This window comes from Leptopilina boulardi, unplaced genomic scaffold (assembly GCF_019393585.1).
Source record: "Leptopilina boulardi isolate dan_hultmark-lab unplaced genomic scaffold, ZJU_Lbou_2.1 LbouV2_149, whole genome shotgun sequence".
NCBI classification, from domain to species: domain Eukaryota; kingdom Metazoa; phylum Arthropoda; class Insecta; order Hymenoptera; family Figitidae; genus Leptopilina; species Leptopilina boulardi.
In genome coordinates, this window is record NW_026137695.1 from 160,709 (window position 1) to 180,625 (window position 19,917).

Sequence of the window (19,917 nt, forward strand, 5' to 3'; positions counted from 1 at the left end):
TTAATTGTAGTATGAAAGTTATAATTTCATGTGGAGTGATAGTATAACATTTTTTGTAAACTTTATAAATTTATGCAAACTATTGTATTTTTTTGTGTTTTAAATTTGTTTAAATAAATAGCAATTAATTATTATACATAGTGACTTTTATTTTAACTTACAGTCGCGTAATTCTAACGACATTTAAAATTGGTGGATTGTGTTGAACAATTTTGGTCCTTCGCGCCGGATTGCTCGCAAATATTATTGTAAGTGTCGAGTGCTTAAAAACTGTGGTCCAATTTTTGACTAATAAAATTGGAATTTTTATTATAAAATAAAAAGTGTATTGCCATTTGAACTATTTATTGAGGGTTTTATAGACATTAACTTTTAGAGTGGTGGCTTCCTTTTTATATTTGTAATTTATACTGGAATCTCATCTTCAAAAGAAGTGAGAAAATCTACACATTGGAAATTTATAGGAAATTGTTAGAAACCTGCTGACATTAAATTATTGTGAAGTTTAAAACTACGAGATTTGGTATTGTATGACTCATTATAGTAACAAAGTATACGGTTTGTGTTTTTGTTTGAATGTGTATTGTCTTAATTTGATTATAATTAGCTTCTAATTGATTTGTATATAATGGATAGAAGTGATATTGTGGTTGCTCGACATAATCGTACTAATTGTAAATACAAATTAACAAAATTTCCTACTTTTTTAGAAAAATATAGAAATGATTTAAATACTGTTTCTGTCGAGGAACTTAAATAACACAGCCCCACAAAAAAAAAAAGTGTCGTGCGCGGCAGACCAGACTAGTCATTTCCCATGTATTTTGACGCGCTGAACACGAATCCGAAGTCCGTTTTGCTCCATCACGTCAGGATTTTTTTCTAACCTCCAAAAACCTGTCGGATTTTGAGAGGTAGGCTATTTTTTTAAAAATTGATGGATTTACTTCAAAATTGGTATCTAGGGGTTTTTTGGGTCGCTGATGACGAATTTGAAGTTAGATTTTCAAAATTCAAAATGGCGGCTCCAATATGGCGGACGAATTTTGTAAAAGTTGATGGATTTACTTCAAACTTGGTATCTAGGGGTTTTTTGGGTCGCTGATTACGAATCTGAAGTTAGATTTTCAAAATTTAAAATGGCGGCTCCAATATGGCGGACGAATTTTGTAAAAATTGATGGATTTACTTCAAACTTGGTACCTAGGGGTTTTTTGGGTCGCTGATTACGAATCTGAAGTTAGATTTTCAAAACTAGAAATGAAAATTCTTATATACATAAGTAAGGTATTCACGTCTTTTTATGGTAGCGCACTCTTTTGTCCTCAAAGGATTTGTGTAATGGTTTTCTTTTCAAATTGGTGCCTCCAGGTACAATATCCCTTTTCAGCATCCAACAGTAGTCGGCCATCATATTTACATCCCATCTTCCTTGATAACGACGCTCAAATTCTTTCAGATCTTGATGGAATCGTTCTCCTTGTTCTTCACTGTAATCTCCCAAATTTTCAGGGAATTGATCCCGATGCGAGTCTAAGTAATGCAACTTTATGCTCATTAAGCATCCTAACTTACCAAAGGTTTTAATCATATCACTATTTGCTCCCAATTTTCACTCTTGTGATTACCCAGAAAATTTTCGACAACTGCTTTAAAACTAAGCCATGCGGCTTTCTCCTTTTTATTCATCTTGGTGATAAATTGCTCATCTTTTAACAATTTGCGAATACGTGGTCCATCGAAAACCCCTTCTTTTAGTTTCGCATCAGAGATTTCTGGAAACTTTTGTTCCAGGTATTTGAAACAGTTTCCTTTTTTATCTAAGGCTTTGACAAACTGTTTAATTGCTCCTAGTTTCGTGTGTAAGGGCGGAATTATCACCTTTGAAGGGTCGATATCGTCCGCCATATTGGAGCCGCCATTTTAAATTTTGAAAATCTAACTTTAGATTCGTAATCAGCGACCCAAAAAACCCCTAGATACCAAGTTTGAAGTAAATCTATCAATTTTTACAAAATTCATCCGCCATATTGGAGCCGCCATTTTGAATTTTGAAAATCTAACTTCAAATTCGTCATCAGCGACCCAAAAAACCCCTAGATACCAATTTTGAAGTAAATCCATCAATTTTAAAAAAAATAGCCTACTTCTCAAAATCCGACAGGTTTTTGGAGGTTAGAAAAAAATCCTGACGTGATGGAGCAAAACGGACTTCGGATTCGTGTTCAGCGCGTCAAAATACATGGGAAATGACTAGTCTGGTCTGCCGCGCACGACACTTTTTTTTTTTGTGGGGCTGTGTAACGTTTAAAAAAATAGAGGAACTGTGGAATGAATTTGATCAAGCGCAGTTAGTACAAGAAATAAAAGATCCGGAACCGACAAGGGAATCTGATAGAACAGAGTTTGAAAATAATTATTTTACTTATACGGCGTTAGCAATGAGATTTATAAATCAGTTGACTCCCAATGAACCGGTCGCGGAACAAAACGAATTGACTCGACAACGAACGATCACTGCGCAATTAGAGGTGGAACTAAATAATTATCGTCAAAACGAATTGACTCATCTAAGAGCATTAGCGACTTCACGATCCTCTGTTGTAGATGGTGAACCACATATAGTAAGAAGTCAATTCCTATTGCCTAGACTCGATCTCCCCACTTTTGCAGGCGGATATGAAGAGTGGTTAAGTTTTAGAGACTTATTTACCGCGATTATTCATAATAATCAAAACATTCCCAAGGTTTAAAAATTGTGATATTTAAAATCATATCTTAGAGACAATGCGGCGCGAGTAATAGAAAACATAGAGATTTCTGAGGCAAGTTATGACATTGCCTGGAAATTTTTGGAAGAAAGATTCGATAATAAATAATCATATGATGGCCATTCTCGAATTGTTATCTCCTAGTAAAGACTCTGACGCGTGCTTACGTAATTTACTTGATGCAATTCTAACACACGTTCGTGCATTAAAAATATTAGATCAGCCCACAGACACATGGGACACGCCCTTGATTTGTATAATCGCAACTAAACTTGAAAAAGAATCGAGACGAGAGTGGGAGAAATCGAGGAAGGGCAATGAGATGACTACATTTAATCAATTGACAGAATTTTTGCAAGAGCGTTGTCAAATATTAGAAACTCTGAATCCTGCAGTTATTGATCAAAATAAACAGAAATCAAATAATAAAATTAATATAAATTCGGAGAAAAAATTGATTGGTAAATCTTTTTTAAATTCTCATAATAAAATTAATTGTTCAATTTGTCAAAATAACCATTCTGTTCATAATTGTTTAGAATTTACAAAATTAGATATTGATGAAAGGATTCAAGTAGTAAAGAAAAAAGGATTATCTTACAATTGTTTGGGAGCAAATCATATGATAGGGAATTGTAGATCAAGAAATTGTGGTAGGTGTAATAAGCGTCATCATACATTGTTACATCCAGAATCAACAATTGGTCCCACGGATATAAATGTAGAATTAAATTATAAAAATATTATAAGAAATTGTCATGTTACCGACTCCTCCACGGTTATCTTATCTACTGCAATTATAAATGTAATTGACGTTAATGGAAAACGACATACGTGTAGAGCTATTTTATAATACGGTTCTCAACCAAATCTTATGACAGAGAATTTAGCTGGAAATTGAATCTTAAAAAACAAGGTTTTAATTCTGAAATTGAAGTTGTAGATGACAATAGAATAAATAGTAATGGGTGGGTTGAAACAATAATAAAGTCCAATAATTCAAATTATTCAATGAAATTATCCTTCTTAATTCTGTCTAAAATAACAAGTGAAATTCCATCAATTCCTTTGAATATAAATCAATTTAAAATTCCATCTCACATTAAATTAGCAGATCCAGGATTTCACAGGCCAGCTGCTGTCGATATTTTAATTGGAGCTGAATTATTTTACGATTTATTGGGAAATAACAAAGTACCTCTTGCTTCACCAAATATAACACTTCATAATTCGAAACTCGGATGGATCGTCACAGGAAGCTTGTATAACAATCTGAATCAGTGAAATGTAAAATGTAACATAGTAAGGGATCCATTAACATTTCAATTGGAACAATTTTGGAAAATTGAAGATGGAATAAAAAAACATATTTGTCAAATGAAGAATCTGATTGTGATTAAGAAACAGAACCAGGGTAAAAGTATATGCAGCTGTTTTCATTTGTATGAGTACAAAGGTGATTCACATAGAGTCAGTGGGAGATTTGTCAACAGGGACGTTTGTGGGTTGTTTGAGACGATTTTTTGCGAGAAGAGGAAAATCAAAGAAAATATATTTCGATAATGGGACCAATTTCGTCGGTGCAAAAAATGAGTTGAGTGAACTTTACAGCCTCCTCAACGCGGAAGATCATAATAAAAAAATAACAAAAATTTTAGCAGATGATAATATAGAGTGGCATTTTTCGCCACCACGAACTCCGCATTTTGGCGGAATATGGGAGACGGCTGTGAAGTCGCTCAATACTCACTTACGACGAACGATTGGCGAAATTCTTTTCACATATGAAGAACTATATACATATATGTGCGAAGTAGAAGCAATTTTAAATTCAAGGCCGCTCACGCCTATGTCGAGTGATCCAAATGATTTAAGAGCATTGACACTGGGTCATTTTTTAATAGGATCATCATTGATCACAATTCCAGCACTGAATTATGCTCAGATTCCAACAAACAGATTGTCCAGTTGGCAACACATACAAAAAATAAAGACTGACTTGTGGAAACGTTGGACTCGTGAGTATTTACATGAAATAAATGTACGATCCAAGTGGCACACAGGCTCTGCTGATAATATAAAGATAGGAACATTAGTTGTATTAAGCGATGACAATCTGCCTCCATTGCGTTGGAGTCTGGGCAGAGTCATTCAGGTAGAACCCGGCGATGATGGTATCATTCGAGTGATAAAAGTAAAAACACAAAACGAAATTTTTGTTCGTGGAGTGAAGAAAGTTTCGCCACTTCCAGTAGAATAAAGATTTATTGAACGTGTCCGTTCAAGAGGGGCAGAATGTTGACGAGACCCTACTGAAAATCCCCACATAGGCTTCTATATAGGAACCCACATAGGCTCCTATACACGGCGTCGTTGAACGAGTCGAAAGTTCCAACAAACTTTCAATCAAATCTGACCATGGGATCTTGTCCTTGATGGTCTTAGATTTGATAATCAATTTGAATTAAAATCGCATCTGCTTAATTGCTCGAGAAAATTGAAAAAATGTAAAAAAATTTTAAAAAGAATTTTTTCTGTTTAAAAAATTTTCTCAAGATTTTTCCATTAATTCTTTTTATTTTATTATAAAAAAAATTGTTTAAGAAATATATTATTTCTATAATTTAAATGAAGAAACTATTTATTTGTATAAAAACTAAAAATATCTGTTTGATAATAAGCATTTTCCCACCTTCTCGATAAGTCGGATCCTAGTCAACAATCAACATAAACACGAAATATCTTAAATGATTTATGACAAAAAACATGACACGTATGCTTAGAAGTAGAATAATTCGCATTTAGATGTATATCCTGGATACGGCTTTATCTAAGATTCGCAGTAGTTTTACTTTATTCCATCTTATTTTAATTTTGTTTTCGTCCAAAAAAAGAACTTTATAATTTACAATTTTTTATAGTGGTTCGTTCTACAAAAGTTCAATTTCTTTAAATTGGAATTAATGTAAAATTAAAATTCAGATCTTTAATATGTCACAATATTTAAGTCATGTAGAAATCCTGGCTGATTACATGATGCGAATTCTCCACAAAATAAGCGGAGCATTCGTGGAACACGAGGTTAAGATTGAAATTTTGTCTAAAATGTATCAAAAATAATGAAATTGGTAATATAATTATTAAAAACAATAAGTTTTATGCATTTTAAGATGATTATTGTTGAATAATTATAAAAATTTAATGTTTTTATTAATTTCAATCTATTACAGTTTATTATCAACATTTGTCAATAAAATCAATAGAGCCGCGCTTTTTAGCAGGTAGGTGGCAGCACTCTTATTTTCTTTTCTTTGAATTTTTTCTGTATTTTTTTTATCAAAAGCAAAAATTCAACGGAAATATTAGAAAAAGATGTATTATTTTATTTAAAAAAAATTAATATTTTAGTAAAAAAATATTATTGGTGAAAAGAATTAATTTTGTTTTATCAAAAAAAAGATGAAAAAAATTAATTTTAAACAGAAATGATGGCGAGAGAAATGTATTATTTCATCAAAAAAATTAATGTATTATAAAAAAATATTGGTAAAAAATCAAATTTTTTATCTAAAATATTGATGAAAAAACAAATTTTTTATCTAAAATATTGATGAAAAAACAATTTTTTTATTAACAATATTGGTGAAAAAAATCTTTTTTAAATGAAAAAATTGGTGAAATAAAATTATTAATTAATCAAAAGAATTAGTGAAAAGTTACTTTTTTTATCTAAAATATTGGTGACAAAAATTTATTTTTTATCCAAAAAAAAGTTGTAAAATTATTGTTGAAAACATTAATTTTTTTATCAAGAATATTGGGGAAAAAAATAATTATTTTTCAAAAAAATTAATATTTTTTATAAAATAATACATTTTTTCAACAATATTTTTCATAGAGAAATAAATTTTTGCCACCAATATTTTAGATAAAAATCTAAATTTTCATGAATTTTTTTGATTAAATAATAAATTTTCTTCACCAATATTTCAGTTTAAAATTATTTTTTTCAACAATATTTTAGATTCTGACTTGGAGTGATCAATATCATCATGTTTATTATTTAATGCTGCTGAGTGATAAATTCTAAATAATATTAATATTTTTTTTATTAAAATATTAATTTTTTTAAATAAAATAATACATTTCTTTCTAATATTTCTGTTGAATAAATATTTTGCATTTGAAAAAAAAGAAAAAATTCAAAGAAATGAAAATAAGAGCGCTGCCACCTACCTGCTAAAAAGCGCGGCTCTATTGATTTTATCCACAAATGTTGATAATAAACTGTAATAAATTGAAATTAATAAAAACATTAAATTTTTATAATTATTCAACAATAATCATCTTAAAATGCATAAAACTTATTGTTTTTAATAATTAAATTACCAATTTCATCATTTTTGATACATTTTAGACAAAATTTCAATCTTAACCTCGTGTTCCACTAATGCTCCGCCAATTTCGTGGAGCATTCGCATCATACAAACTTGTTTTTGTTTACCAAAAATAATCTTGTTTATCGCATATAACACAAACTTTTTTTCTATTTTCTTAATGACTTAAATATTGTGACATGTTAAAAATTTGAAATTGAATTTTTTTTAGACGAAAACAAAATTAAAATAAGATGGAATAAAGTAAAACTACTGCGAATCTTAGATAAAGCCGTATCCAGGATATACATCTAAATGCGAATTATTCTACTTCTAAGCATACGTGTAATGTTTTTGTCATAAATCATTCGAGAGATTTCGTGTTTATGTTGATTGTTGACTAGGATCCGACTTATCGAGAAGGTGGGAAAATGCTTATTATCAAACAGATATTTTTTAGTTATTATACAAATAAACAGTTTCTTCACTTAAATTATATAAATAATATATTTTTGAAACAATTTTTTTTATAAAAAAACAAAAAAAATTAATGGAAAAATCTTGAGAAAATTTTTTAAACAAAAAAAATTCATTTTTAAAATTTTTTTTACATTTTTTCAATTTTCTCGATCAATTAAGCAGATACGATTTTAATTCAAATTGATTATCAAATCTAAGAACATCAAGAATAAGATCCCATGGTCAGATTTGGTTGCCAATTTATTAGAACTTTTGACTCGTTCAACGACACAGTGTATATAGGAAGCCATATGGTTTCCTATACAAAATCGTATACGTAATTGGAACAGGAATTGGAATAGGAAATTAAGTAGGAATTATCATATGAATGTACATTATATCTTAATATCATGCGCAGTAGTTTTCTTCAACTTTTTCGGCTGCGCAATAAATTATTTTCATCTCTGTAGTCTATCAGGAACCTTTACTATTGAAAGATATATATCTTAGAGTTGAAAAAAAATTCGTATTATAGCAATTGAAATAGGAATATACATAGGAATGTACGAATGTGTCAACAACAATAGTCAAAGGTACGAAAGAATTAAAACATGAGCATGCACCAATGAGAGAAGAAATGGAAGCCGAGAAAATTAAATGTCGAATAAGTAAAAGAGCTACTGATCCACATGCTCCCCCAAATGCCATAGTACAAGGTTATTAAAATTAATTAATTACTTATTAAAATTATTTTCAGACATTTTAATTTTATGAATTTAATTCTGAATTAAAGATGAACTAGCGGGTACATCGGCAAGGGTTGGAAAGATTATTTGCATGCAGTTGGTTGTAATATCGTGATGTCTTAAAAATCACTTTGTAAAAATATTTGGAAAAAATATATTTTTCTTCTCTGCAACAATTTTTTTTCATTCGGGGAAATGTCTTTTTTTTACTTTCGGGGAATTGTCCTTTTTGTGTATTCGGGAAAATGGTTTTCGGGGAAAAGTACATTCGGGGGAATGTTCGGGTACCGTTATTGGCAAATAATGAGCGAACGAAGAATGCCGTTAACGAATGAGAAATCGCGAACGCAAATTTGATAGATTTTAACAATTGACGAGTTAGTACTCGACACGCGAGCAATTTAATAACATTTAAAATTAATTATTAATTGTAGTATGAAAGTTATAATTTCATGTGGAGTGATAGTATAACATTTTTTGTAAACTTTATAAATTTATGCAAACTATTGTATTTTTTTGTGTTTTTAATTTGTTTAAATAATTAGCAATTAATAATAATAATTAATTATTATACATAGTGACTTTTATTTTAACTGTACAGTCGCGTAATTCTAACGACATTTAAAGTTGGTGGATTGTGTTGAACAAACATAAAAATGTGTTATCCTTTTTAAACTGACTTACTTTTTAAATAAATTGAACCGACGGTGACCAAAAGGGCTTATACGAGGTTTTCATTGGCCCCTGGAATAGCTGGAAACTCGCTGAACGCGGGATCCAACGAAAGTCACGCCAAACCTTTTTGGTCGCCGGCGATTTAATTGGTTTCGACTATTATATTCGCATATCAGCGTTTACATTAACCCTCGGAGCACACATCTCTTTTTTTAAACACAAACCACACTCATTGTCAGAGTGACTGTGATCCTGAACATTTTTCAAAATAGTGGTACAATAAAACAAAAATAAATTCGATATTAAAGTTTTTAAAAAACGAATTTTTGCCACTTAATGAAAGTGATTTTTACTTTTTTAACGACATCTACGCGAAAAATAACTGCAGCATGGTATTCGGGGAGAATTGAAACGAATTAATAGAACCTAAAACAACCATTTTGAGGTCACAAGAAATCTAATTGTTAAAATTTCTTAAAGAAATTTAAGGTTAAACTAAAAGTTGACATAGACACTGTGTATGCTCCAACGGTTAATTACTATTTTTAATTTTATATTAATTACAGGTTTCGTATGAATAAAACGGTAACATTCAAACCATTGTTGTTTTAATAAAATTTTACTGCAACGTTTCGAAATCTAAATGATTTCCTTTTCAGGGAGTCAAATTACAAAAAAATTAAATAATACTAATAATAATAATTAATTAATTATTAATTAATTAATTATTACATCAAATTACAATAAATTGTCAAATAAACAAATACAATAAATGATAAAAAAATACAATAAATAATAAAAAATAAAATAAACTACAATAATAATCAAATTTTAAATAATCTTACCAATTTAAATCAGATGTCAAGTCATAAAGTTAACAGTCATTTGCGGTGTCAAATCAAATAAAAACAACCCTAACATTAGAGAAACATAGAGTTTAAAGCTTGAAGTTTGAGTCTAAAATTAAACAAATTAAATTTACTTTAAATAAAATTATTTAAATAAATAAATGGGTGTAGTTCCGATTAGCCCAAATCTCCAATCTTTTCGAAACTATGTATATCCACGTATTTTGGTGCGCTGATTACGAAAATCATAGTGAAAATTGGCGCAAATTTGATTATCATGGTAAAAACCATAAAAACACCATGAAATAGTGGTTTTTTGCGATTAACTCGTAAAAACGCAAAATTTCAGAAAATGTTTTAGACAAAAGTTGTAGGTCTCAAAAAACACATATTTTATGTTGTATACATTTTTTACTAAAAGTGATTATTTTTCGAGAAAAATAAAAAAAAACATCAAAAATAATGGAGAAACAGTGCACACCATAACAAGAGAGAAAGGATCCCACCCGACTTTGTCTGAAGAATACTTTCGACCATATCCGACCCCTCTCACCAAAGTGTCTTTAAAATACAAGCAAGCAAAGCTATTCACCCATATCCGACCCCTCTCGCCAAGGTTTTTTGAACTTTTTTAAAAAACTAATCAGTTAAGGTGAAAAATGTATAGGACATACAATGTGTGTTTTCTGAGACTTACAACTTTTGTCTAAAACATTTTTCAAAATTTTGCGTTTTTTATTAGTTAATAGCAAAAAACCATAATTTTATGGTGTTTTTTATGGTTTATAACATGATAATCACATTTGCGCCTATTTTCACTATTACTTTCGTAATCAGCGCATTAAAATACGTTAGTATATCTACAAGTACCAAATTTCACTCTACTTCTGATGTACACTATTTCTCCATCATTAAAAATTTTTTTTATTGGTTTTCTTCATTTTTCTAATCGGAACTATATCCAAATTCATATATAATTGTAGATAGAGTGAGAAGGAAAAGCGTTGTTATTTTAGTAGAAAAGAGAAAACTGATTTGTTTCTCCTTCATCAGAGTGAGAAGAAAACTTTTCCTTAATATTTATTATTTAAAAAGACAATATTACACAAATAATTACTTTTTTAGACAAAAAAATTAAATTTATTGTGCAAAAAATGTTTGGGTTAAAAACACATTTTCAATTTTTTGAAAAAGTGACAAAAACATTAGGTGGATCATGAACACATACATGGGTGAATTGTACATCAAGATATTTTTAAAACATATATTCAATTTAAATTTATAAATATTAAGTCGATCTTTTCAAATTGATAGAAAACTTTCTCAGAGATATGAAATGCATAATATTATTCACATAAATTTAATTTTTTAAATAATTTTTATAAATCAAAAATAACATATGCTTAAAAATGTTACGTAATTTTTAATGATAATATGATTTTTATTCAATGTGCATTTTACGGGCTAATATTAACACATAAGTATTATAAATAATTTTCATTAAATGCAATGTGGCATAATCTTAAATATTTTTTAGAAAAAAAGTTTAAATATTTAATCTATTATAAAAACTTTTATATGATAAATAATTTGGAAATTTCCTAATATTAATATTAAATTCAGACAAATGTTATATAATAATTATATTTCTGATAAAAATATAATGTTTTTTTAGTGTTAAAACTCAAATAGACGAACATGTTGCAACAATATAACATTATTTTAAATGGCAATATTACAGAATATTGATTATATCCGCCTATCGAAAATATTGTGTGATGTGTCATTTTGAAATGAATAGAAATTAAGATAATATAGAAAAAAATATATATCATATATATATAATTTTTACTTATACTGTTTATATTTATTACATTTCTTGAATACATGCATAGAATTAGGCCCGCATAGCGCGCCAATTGTATACGAGTATCAATGAAAAAATGTTAAAATTTATTTTTCTCGAAAAGGGCTGTGGTGATTATTTTTTTTGTTTAAAAATACTCTAGGACCCGCAAAGATTAAAAATGCACAAGAAATTTTAGAGTGCAAGTAATTTTCATTTGAATCAATTTCAGGCGCACCGTGGTACATGATCATATACAAGACGCCGCACATAAACTTGAACCTTAAGACGGAATAATTTCTATTTTATAGAGATCCTCAAGGGTGAGTTGACGTATGTTTCCCCTTCCACTACTATTGCAGGTAACCGGAATCGGAAGTGATGAAAAAATATAATTAACTATTGATCAAAATATGCGGCATCTTTTAAAATGCCTTTAATAAAAACCATTTCAAACAACCGTGCTCATTTCGAAACAATCAAATAAATTTTGGATTAACTTCCGATTCCGGTTACTCTCTACCAATCACAGTTCAGCTCCACTTGCGTCAAATCTTACTTGAGGATCTCTCCTTTTTTACAGAAAATAATTAAATAAGAATAAATGATCAAAAAAAATTTTATTTGTATGTATATTTGTATATATGTATTTGTATGTATATTTGTATATATGTATTTGTATGTATGTATAACATATATACGTAGATTTGTTTGAAAATATTTTTAGTTTGAATTTAACACTTGACAAGTTAGTTCTGTGACTACCTTTAATTGACCAAACTGTGTAAGATTTTAACGGTAAGTTTTATATTTCTTATAAATTTAACATTACGTATACCAAAAATTGCTTAAAAAAATTAGACATCTCTAGTTATGGAAGCCGAACTTAAAAAAAAATATGCCAACGTTACTCGACAAATCATAAACGTGTACTTGAGTTTATGCGAACAATGCCAGTTGAAAAAAAAGTCTTAATAATGTAACGTGCAATTCAAAATGTCATAATAATAGCTCATGTAAAAATAAATAATTGTCATCATAAATAAAGTTCATCAATAAGCAAAAAAAAAATTGTATCATTTACTACTACAACGCGTAGTAGTTTAATATTAAAAGAGGCAGAACGCGTTGTGGCATTTCTTGATTGCCACAACGCGTTTTGGTCGATTATTAAAAGAGCCACAACACGAATTTTGCTTTGTGACCCTTTTTGAATTGCCATAACGCGTTCTGTGCATTTTTGGTTATGCCACAACACGAATTTCGCGTTGTGGCTGAATTGAAACGGCCACAACGCGTTGTGGTCGATTTTTTCGCTCAATGAGCGTTTTCGGTCTTTGAGCCTAACATATATTTCAAAGAATGATATAGAGATGCTATCCTATCATCACAGAAAAAATCTGGTCTCAAAATGAGTAGCGTATGCTACTTATATTGAAGTGCAGCAAAAATGAGTCAGGTTGGTGGCGCCACTTTCTATGTCGTTTAGCATTGACTCATTTTGAGTTGCAACAAAAATGACACTAAGTTTTTTTCGTGATGGTAGGAATCTGTCAGGGGGAATTTTGTTTCTGTTAATATTATTTTCAAGTAGATACTTATTTGTTTTTCGGCATTTTTCTATATAATTATGCATAAAATTAATTAAAATTATTATTTAAAAGAGATTTGAATAATAATAATAAGAAAATATTCATTTAAAATTAAACTTGCCTTGATCGCAAAGATCCCCAGACCATCCTTCCCTACATATGCATTGAAAAGAATTGACCAGATCTACGCAAGTTCCTCCATTTATGCAAGGATCTCCCCTACAGTCATTAATATTTTCATGGCAATGGACTCCAGTGTATCCAGGATCACAAATACATCTACCACTGCTGCATCTACCTCTTCCACCGCAAAGAGATTCCTCACTTCCACATCCTAGACCATCATTTGAGTCTCCAAACTGAAGGTGATGTGTAGCCTGCTCGGAGCAATTCTTCCCTTGCCACTGAGGAGTGCAGTGACAATAGTAGTCTGTCTGAGTATTAAAACAAGGAGATAAATTTCTACAGGGATTAGGACTGCAATGATCTTTATCAATCTCACACTGATATCCAGTATATCCAACTGGACAAACGCACTCATAAGAGTTTACGAGGTCTCTACATTCACCATCATTTTTACATGGCTTGGAGGCACATTCGTCAATATCAATTTCACAGTCTTTTCCTGAATAACCAGGTGTGCAGGAACAATGATAGTCGTTAACCAGGTCGATACATAGTGCTTCATGTTGACACTGACCTATACAATCGTCCATGTTCTTTGTACAATTCTTTCCAGTAAATCCGCTTCTACATCGACATCTGCAATTAAAAAATTTTAATAAAGTCACATATTAATACAGGAAAAATTATGTTTTTTTTATTAAGGTAGTACACTTGCAACAGTCACTTCCAAAAATAAAGTTCAATAGTAAGCTTAAAAAGTTTTGGGTAACTACAGCTTGTTGCTTAAAATCTTTTTGCCTGTCTGTATACTGTGTTACAATTAAATAAGTTGCAGAACACTTTGAATCGGATGTAATTTTTATTAAAAAAACAATTTTAATTGTTTAAATAATTCGAAAAGTATATCTTCGATTTATTATCACTTAAACAATATTCATGATTTTTATCGCGCTTTTAAATGAGGGAGAACATGTTTAAAAGTTATAAACAAATTTTATTTTTTAAACAAATTGTTTAAAAATTAATATTTTTTTCAAAAAAATATTTTTAAAAATATTTTGAATTTTTTAAAAATACTTAGGATTTCTTTTTTTGGCCCTTAAAGGAACCCAAATTGTTCAATTATATAAAAATTTATCAAAATAGCCTAAATCTGTGCGATCATTTGACGTGGAGTCGCTCAATGACGTATAGTATATAGTTCTGAAATTGTAATTTTTTCAACAATATTATTCAACTTTAACTGATGTTTATGGCATTAATGATATTTAAAAACTTTTACTTCATGTAAAATTGTAATGATATGAGTGTGAGTAGTCTCACAGTACACTCACACCATTAAGCAAGGATCACGTAAAGAGCCAGCGCGAAAGCAGTCCCACCATGCGACCCGTTCACTCTCCCTTCCATAGCGCGCCTCTCTCTCCCCACTATCTTACAGCTCAGAGCCAACTCTATAAACCGATGTCGACTTGAAAATTTCGACAGTTCGCCTGCTGCCGGGCTACGAGGAGCTTCTCATTCATCTTCCTGATGTCAATATCGGTATTCCAGGTCTGAGGAGCCTCTCTGCCTGGAGAACCGAAAAACCACCCTTACTAAGGAATCTTATACTTAACGAGGAGCTTCTCCTAGATACAAGAATCTATGCAGCATCCTAGACAATTGGGAGCTTCCAAGGTCTAGTATGGTGCGCATGCTACCTACGCGATCGGTCCTAGATTCGTTGAGGTGCAGCTCTGGAATCTGAGACTGGGGGATGATTTCTTCCTACTTCTGGGCGCCTCCAGGACTAGGGTGAATTTATCCCAGCTAATTTTAAATGAGAGTTAACAGGATTTTTTATCACAGGGCTCTTCCTGAGTAAAAATGAATGACAAACTGCACTTTACATATTAGATTCTCTCTAATGGGAAAGGCTCTATTGTGGAGGCGGTAGAGTCACTGGACGACATTTTTTTAGTACCAATTGAAGGCAGTCGCGAGCCAGGGAAATTCTCATCTTGCAGTCCGTTGCAAGAAACAATTTCTGCCCCCCTCCTCTCACAGTCCTGTTGTGAGAGAGTCGTCCAGCATTTAGAGAGAATCAGTAATTAATATCATAATGGCTTTATTTTCGTTAAATGTCGGTTCGACGAATGATGTAATTTTCTTATTTTTCGTTCAATGTCGGTTCGACGAATAATGTTAATTACTTTGATTCAAAAGAATATTCTGTTGACTCAATAAAAATACCTTTACATTAACATAGTTTTCTATCAATTTCAGAAATATGCTTATGTTTCAATGACAGTGACACTATCGAATCATTAAAATCGGTGCTTTCAAAACAATGACATATACGTTAGGCAGCCCGGTATGACACTATTCATAGAATCAAATCCATATGTCATTGATTCAACAACATTTTTTTCTCAGTGTACGGTAATGTTGACCACAACTAACAACTGTAAAAAACTATGAGTTCTCAACATGACTGACCGGTGCCTAAGTCAATTTTGGTTAATTTTTACGGGGAAATTTGCCTAAGTTAACAAAGATGAAAAACCAGAGAGTCGATTATGTAATTTCATTTCTATTCCCACTTCCAGTTTTTCTAATTTTCATTTCCAATTCCGTTTCCACTTCTACTTTTATATATTCATTGCCACTTCTACTTTTCTAATTCTCATTCCCACTTTTTCGTACTCCAACTCCCACTTTCATTTTTTTTAAATTTTCATTCCCACTTCTAGTTTTTTTAATTTCCATCCAATATAATTTAAAAAACTGAAAATGTATGTGTCAATGGAAATTAGAAAGAATAAAAGTCCAAATAGAATTGAGAATGAAAATTAGAAGTGGAAAAATGGAAATAGAAGTGGGAATGAAAATTAGAAAAAGTGGAAATGGAAATTACAAAAGGGGAAGTGGGAATGAGAATTAGAAAAAGTATAATGAAAATAAAAATTGGAAATGGAAGTGGGAATGAGAAAAAGTAGAAGTGGAAGACCATATTCACTGTTTTTTTCTTAGAAGCATTTTTGTATTGCTTCTGTTTCTTGATGAAATTAGTCGAAATGGAAGTGCAAAAAATGAATTTTTATAGATGCTGCAATTCCATTTTTGAGGCTAGCTGCGTTTTCCTTATACAAAACATAACATTTTTAAAATTAATATTTACAGAAAAACTTATTCTTAGCTAGACCAAGATACAAAAAATTTTCAAAACTTCTTAAAAACATTGTACATAAAACAATTAAGAATAAAAAATTTAGTAAAACTGATAAACTTAAATTTGTTATTAATCTTGAAAATAAAAAAACTGCAATAAATATCGCCACAAACGCCGCCGCTGTTTCAAGAATGAACGCTCGGCGAGCATTTCGACGCTACGCTGGAACTCACTGTACTCTTCTATCATTCACCTCACAAAGCATTCAACTCGCATACCGTTCAGAATTTGTCTAGAGAATTTCAGAAAATTGAAAGCTACGCGGGAACTCACCATACCTATATTATTATTTAGTTTAGTTAGTTTGGAAATGGAGTTAGTTTAGTTAGTTAGTTCTGATTTTAACCACAAACTCATCGACCTCTTGACGTGAAATGACCCATCGCAGTCTCTAGGATTATACTAACCATGTCAAAAACATAGGTTAAAAATAAACATAATATCAATACTCAAGGTCACACGACAGAAACATAAATGAAAACGAACATAACCTCAAAAGCAAGGTCATATGTAAAAAACTATGGTTCTCGACGAAGTTGAGACTGAAATAACCTCAAAATTAATATCACAGGTCAAGATATGACCCTTCCTCTAAAATTTCAAAGGTCATATGTGAAAGGCGAACACAACCTTAACATTTGGTCAAATACATAAAAAAAATATACTAACATAACCTCAAAATTACGGTCGAAGGTTAAAAGGACGTCATTCGCGGTGCAACTTGGAAAGAAATTCCTTAAAATAAAATAATAAAAATTTTTCTTAAAGATTTTGGCTAAAACCAATCTTTGAAAATGTATGAAAACTTATTACGTGGCACACGTGACAGCGCATATAAACACTCAACTGTCAGTTGAACAGACGTTGTTGATTTTTTGAAATTTCGTTGGTGAAAACTTTTGTTTTGTTATTTTTGTAAAATGAAAAATAACATGTGTGTGGTGAAAAACTGTGGAACAAAACAGGTGTGTGGTGAAAGTGCAGTTGGACACAAATTTCCAAAGAAGGAAGCAATTGGAAATACATGGTTGCAATGTGCGGGAAATGAAGATCTTGTAAAACTCTGTTTTCAAGAAATAATTAAAAAACGATATTTTATATGTGCCAAACATTTTTCTGAAAAATGTTTCTTTTACACGGGAAAAGGTGTAAGAAAATTATTTAGAATTTCCGTGCCAACTTTGCATCTACCCCAAAAATTGAAAATGGAAAAAATTGATTTGGACGAAAATAATTCATCATCGGTCAATGTGGACATTGGTGAACAATGTGACATTGGATTATTCATCGATTGGCGACATGAATTATGAAAACTGTTTTTCGAATGTATTGGTAAGTATTTACTTTTTTTAAATCATTATTAAAAAATTTATAAATTTTATTAAGGTTATGTCAATGAGTAGATCTTCATTACATATATAAATTTTTAGTATATTTCTTTTTCAAAATTTTTAAAGATTTTTTTTATGATAGTATATTCTCGAAAATGCGAAATATTTGATGTGTATTGATATTAATATAATTTCTTAAAACTTTTTATAAAAATTTATTTATCAATATATATGTGTCATTACATTTTATCTTACCTATAGTCGTTGCGGCCTATTTTTAAGAAAATCTTATATTTCATAATAATGACTTTTAATATCCGTACAATTCATTTTTGACAATTATTTTATGAAATATTTTTTTTGTTTACGTTGATATTTAGTTTTTAAGTTGATTTGCAGAGAAAATAGGTTACTTTATCCGTTTTAAAAATTTAATAAAAAAGAACACAATAATTTAGTTGTTAAATTTCTTTTTATTGATATTTATTGAAAATAAGTCTTATTAACCAATATTAATCTATAATTGTGTAAAAAAGGCGAAAATACTACGTAAAAAGTAATACATAATAATAATTATTTTTTTTATTTTTAATATTATTATATTCATTATTATTATACTATTATTAAATTAATATTCAAACTTATAAGTTTGAATATTAATTTTTACGTAGTATTTTGGAATTTTTTCCACAAATATGGATTAATATTGGTAAATTAGACTATTTTTCAGAAATATCAATGAAAAAAAAATTACCAATTATTTATGTTCTTTTTTATTCAATTTTCAAAGTTGTCATCTAACCTATTTTCCGTGCAACTCAACTTAAGAACTAAATTGTAACATAAAGAAAAAATATTTCATAAAATAATTGTCAAAAATGAATTGTATGCATATTAAAAGTCAATATTTCGAAATATAAGATTTTTCTAAAAATAGGCCGCAACGACTTTAGGTAAAATAAAATGACTTATACTTTTTTTCATTTTTAAGACAGTTTTTTAATAAGCACAATTTGTTATAGATGGATGATTTAAATGAGAAAAACAAAAGTTCAAACATCTCATTGGGCGAAGAAAATCACCCACAAGTTGATGATAACCAAATCATGGAAGGACAGCGTGCTCCTGAGGACAACACCCCAGAAAAAATGGATGTTGTGGAAGGTTCTACTCCTCCGATTGAAACACGGAAAAGAGCAAATTTATGCCGTGAATATTGTCGGACGCCTATTCTTTCTAGTCGATTAAAAACTCCGCTTGAAAAACAAATGTTCGACGAAATATCGCGGCTTAAGCATGAGAATCGATTACTTCGAAGAAAGAATAATAGGTATATATTAAATTCAATTAAACTTTTTCGAAATGTAATTAATAAACATTATACAAAAAAGAGGAATAATATATTTTAAATATTCGAATACCCAAGCAGCACGGTATATCCTCTGAATATCCATTGAATACCACCGTTGAATATTCCCATGAGGCGAAACATTTTGATTTTCATGGAAGATCATGAGAATATTCCAAGGTGGTATTCAAGGGATATTCATGGAATATACCGTGCTGCTTGGGTGTTAATTGTAAAATATTGTATAATATTATATTAATAACAATTGTATATACGTATTTATATATATATATATATATATATATATATATATATATTTCTTAATTTATATATTTAATAAAAAAATTTTTAAAATATTGTCTCCTTCCTAAAATACAAATATCTCATAATATACATTTAAAAAATTGAGTAGCTTTATGTTCTAATCGAAAGAGTATATTAAATTTTGACAATAATTTACATTTTTTATAGGGTTTTGAGTAACTTTTAAGTATTTTGTATATTAAAGTAAAGTCGCTTATTTAACAGATTATTTTTTCGTTAAAATAAATAAAAATTAGACAAATTTAATTTTACCAATTTTCG

General features: G+C 29.8%; 1 protein-coding gene across 1 annotated transcript in view; it reads right to left on the reverse strand.

The window, feature by feature from the left end:
• The window catches only part of LOC127291624 (protein jagged-1-like), a 436,579-nt gene that overhangs the window by 10,951 nt on the left and 405,711 nt on the right, over window positions 1-19,917 (reverse strand). The window contains exon 5 of the mRNA XM_051320822.1: window positions 13,435-14,075. Within this exon, the coding sequence (XP_051176779.1) occupies window positions 13,435-14,075 (641 nt within the window). The remainder of the gene's footprint in view (window positions 1-13,434; window positions 14,076-19,917) is intronic.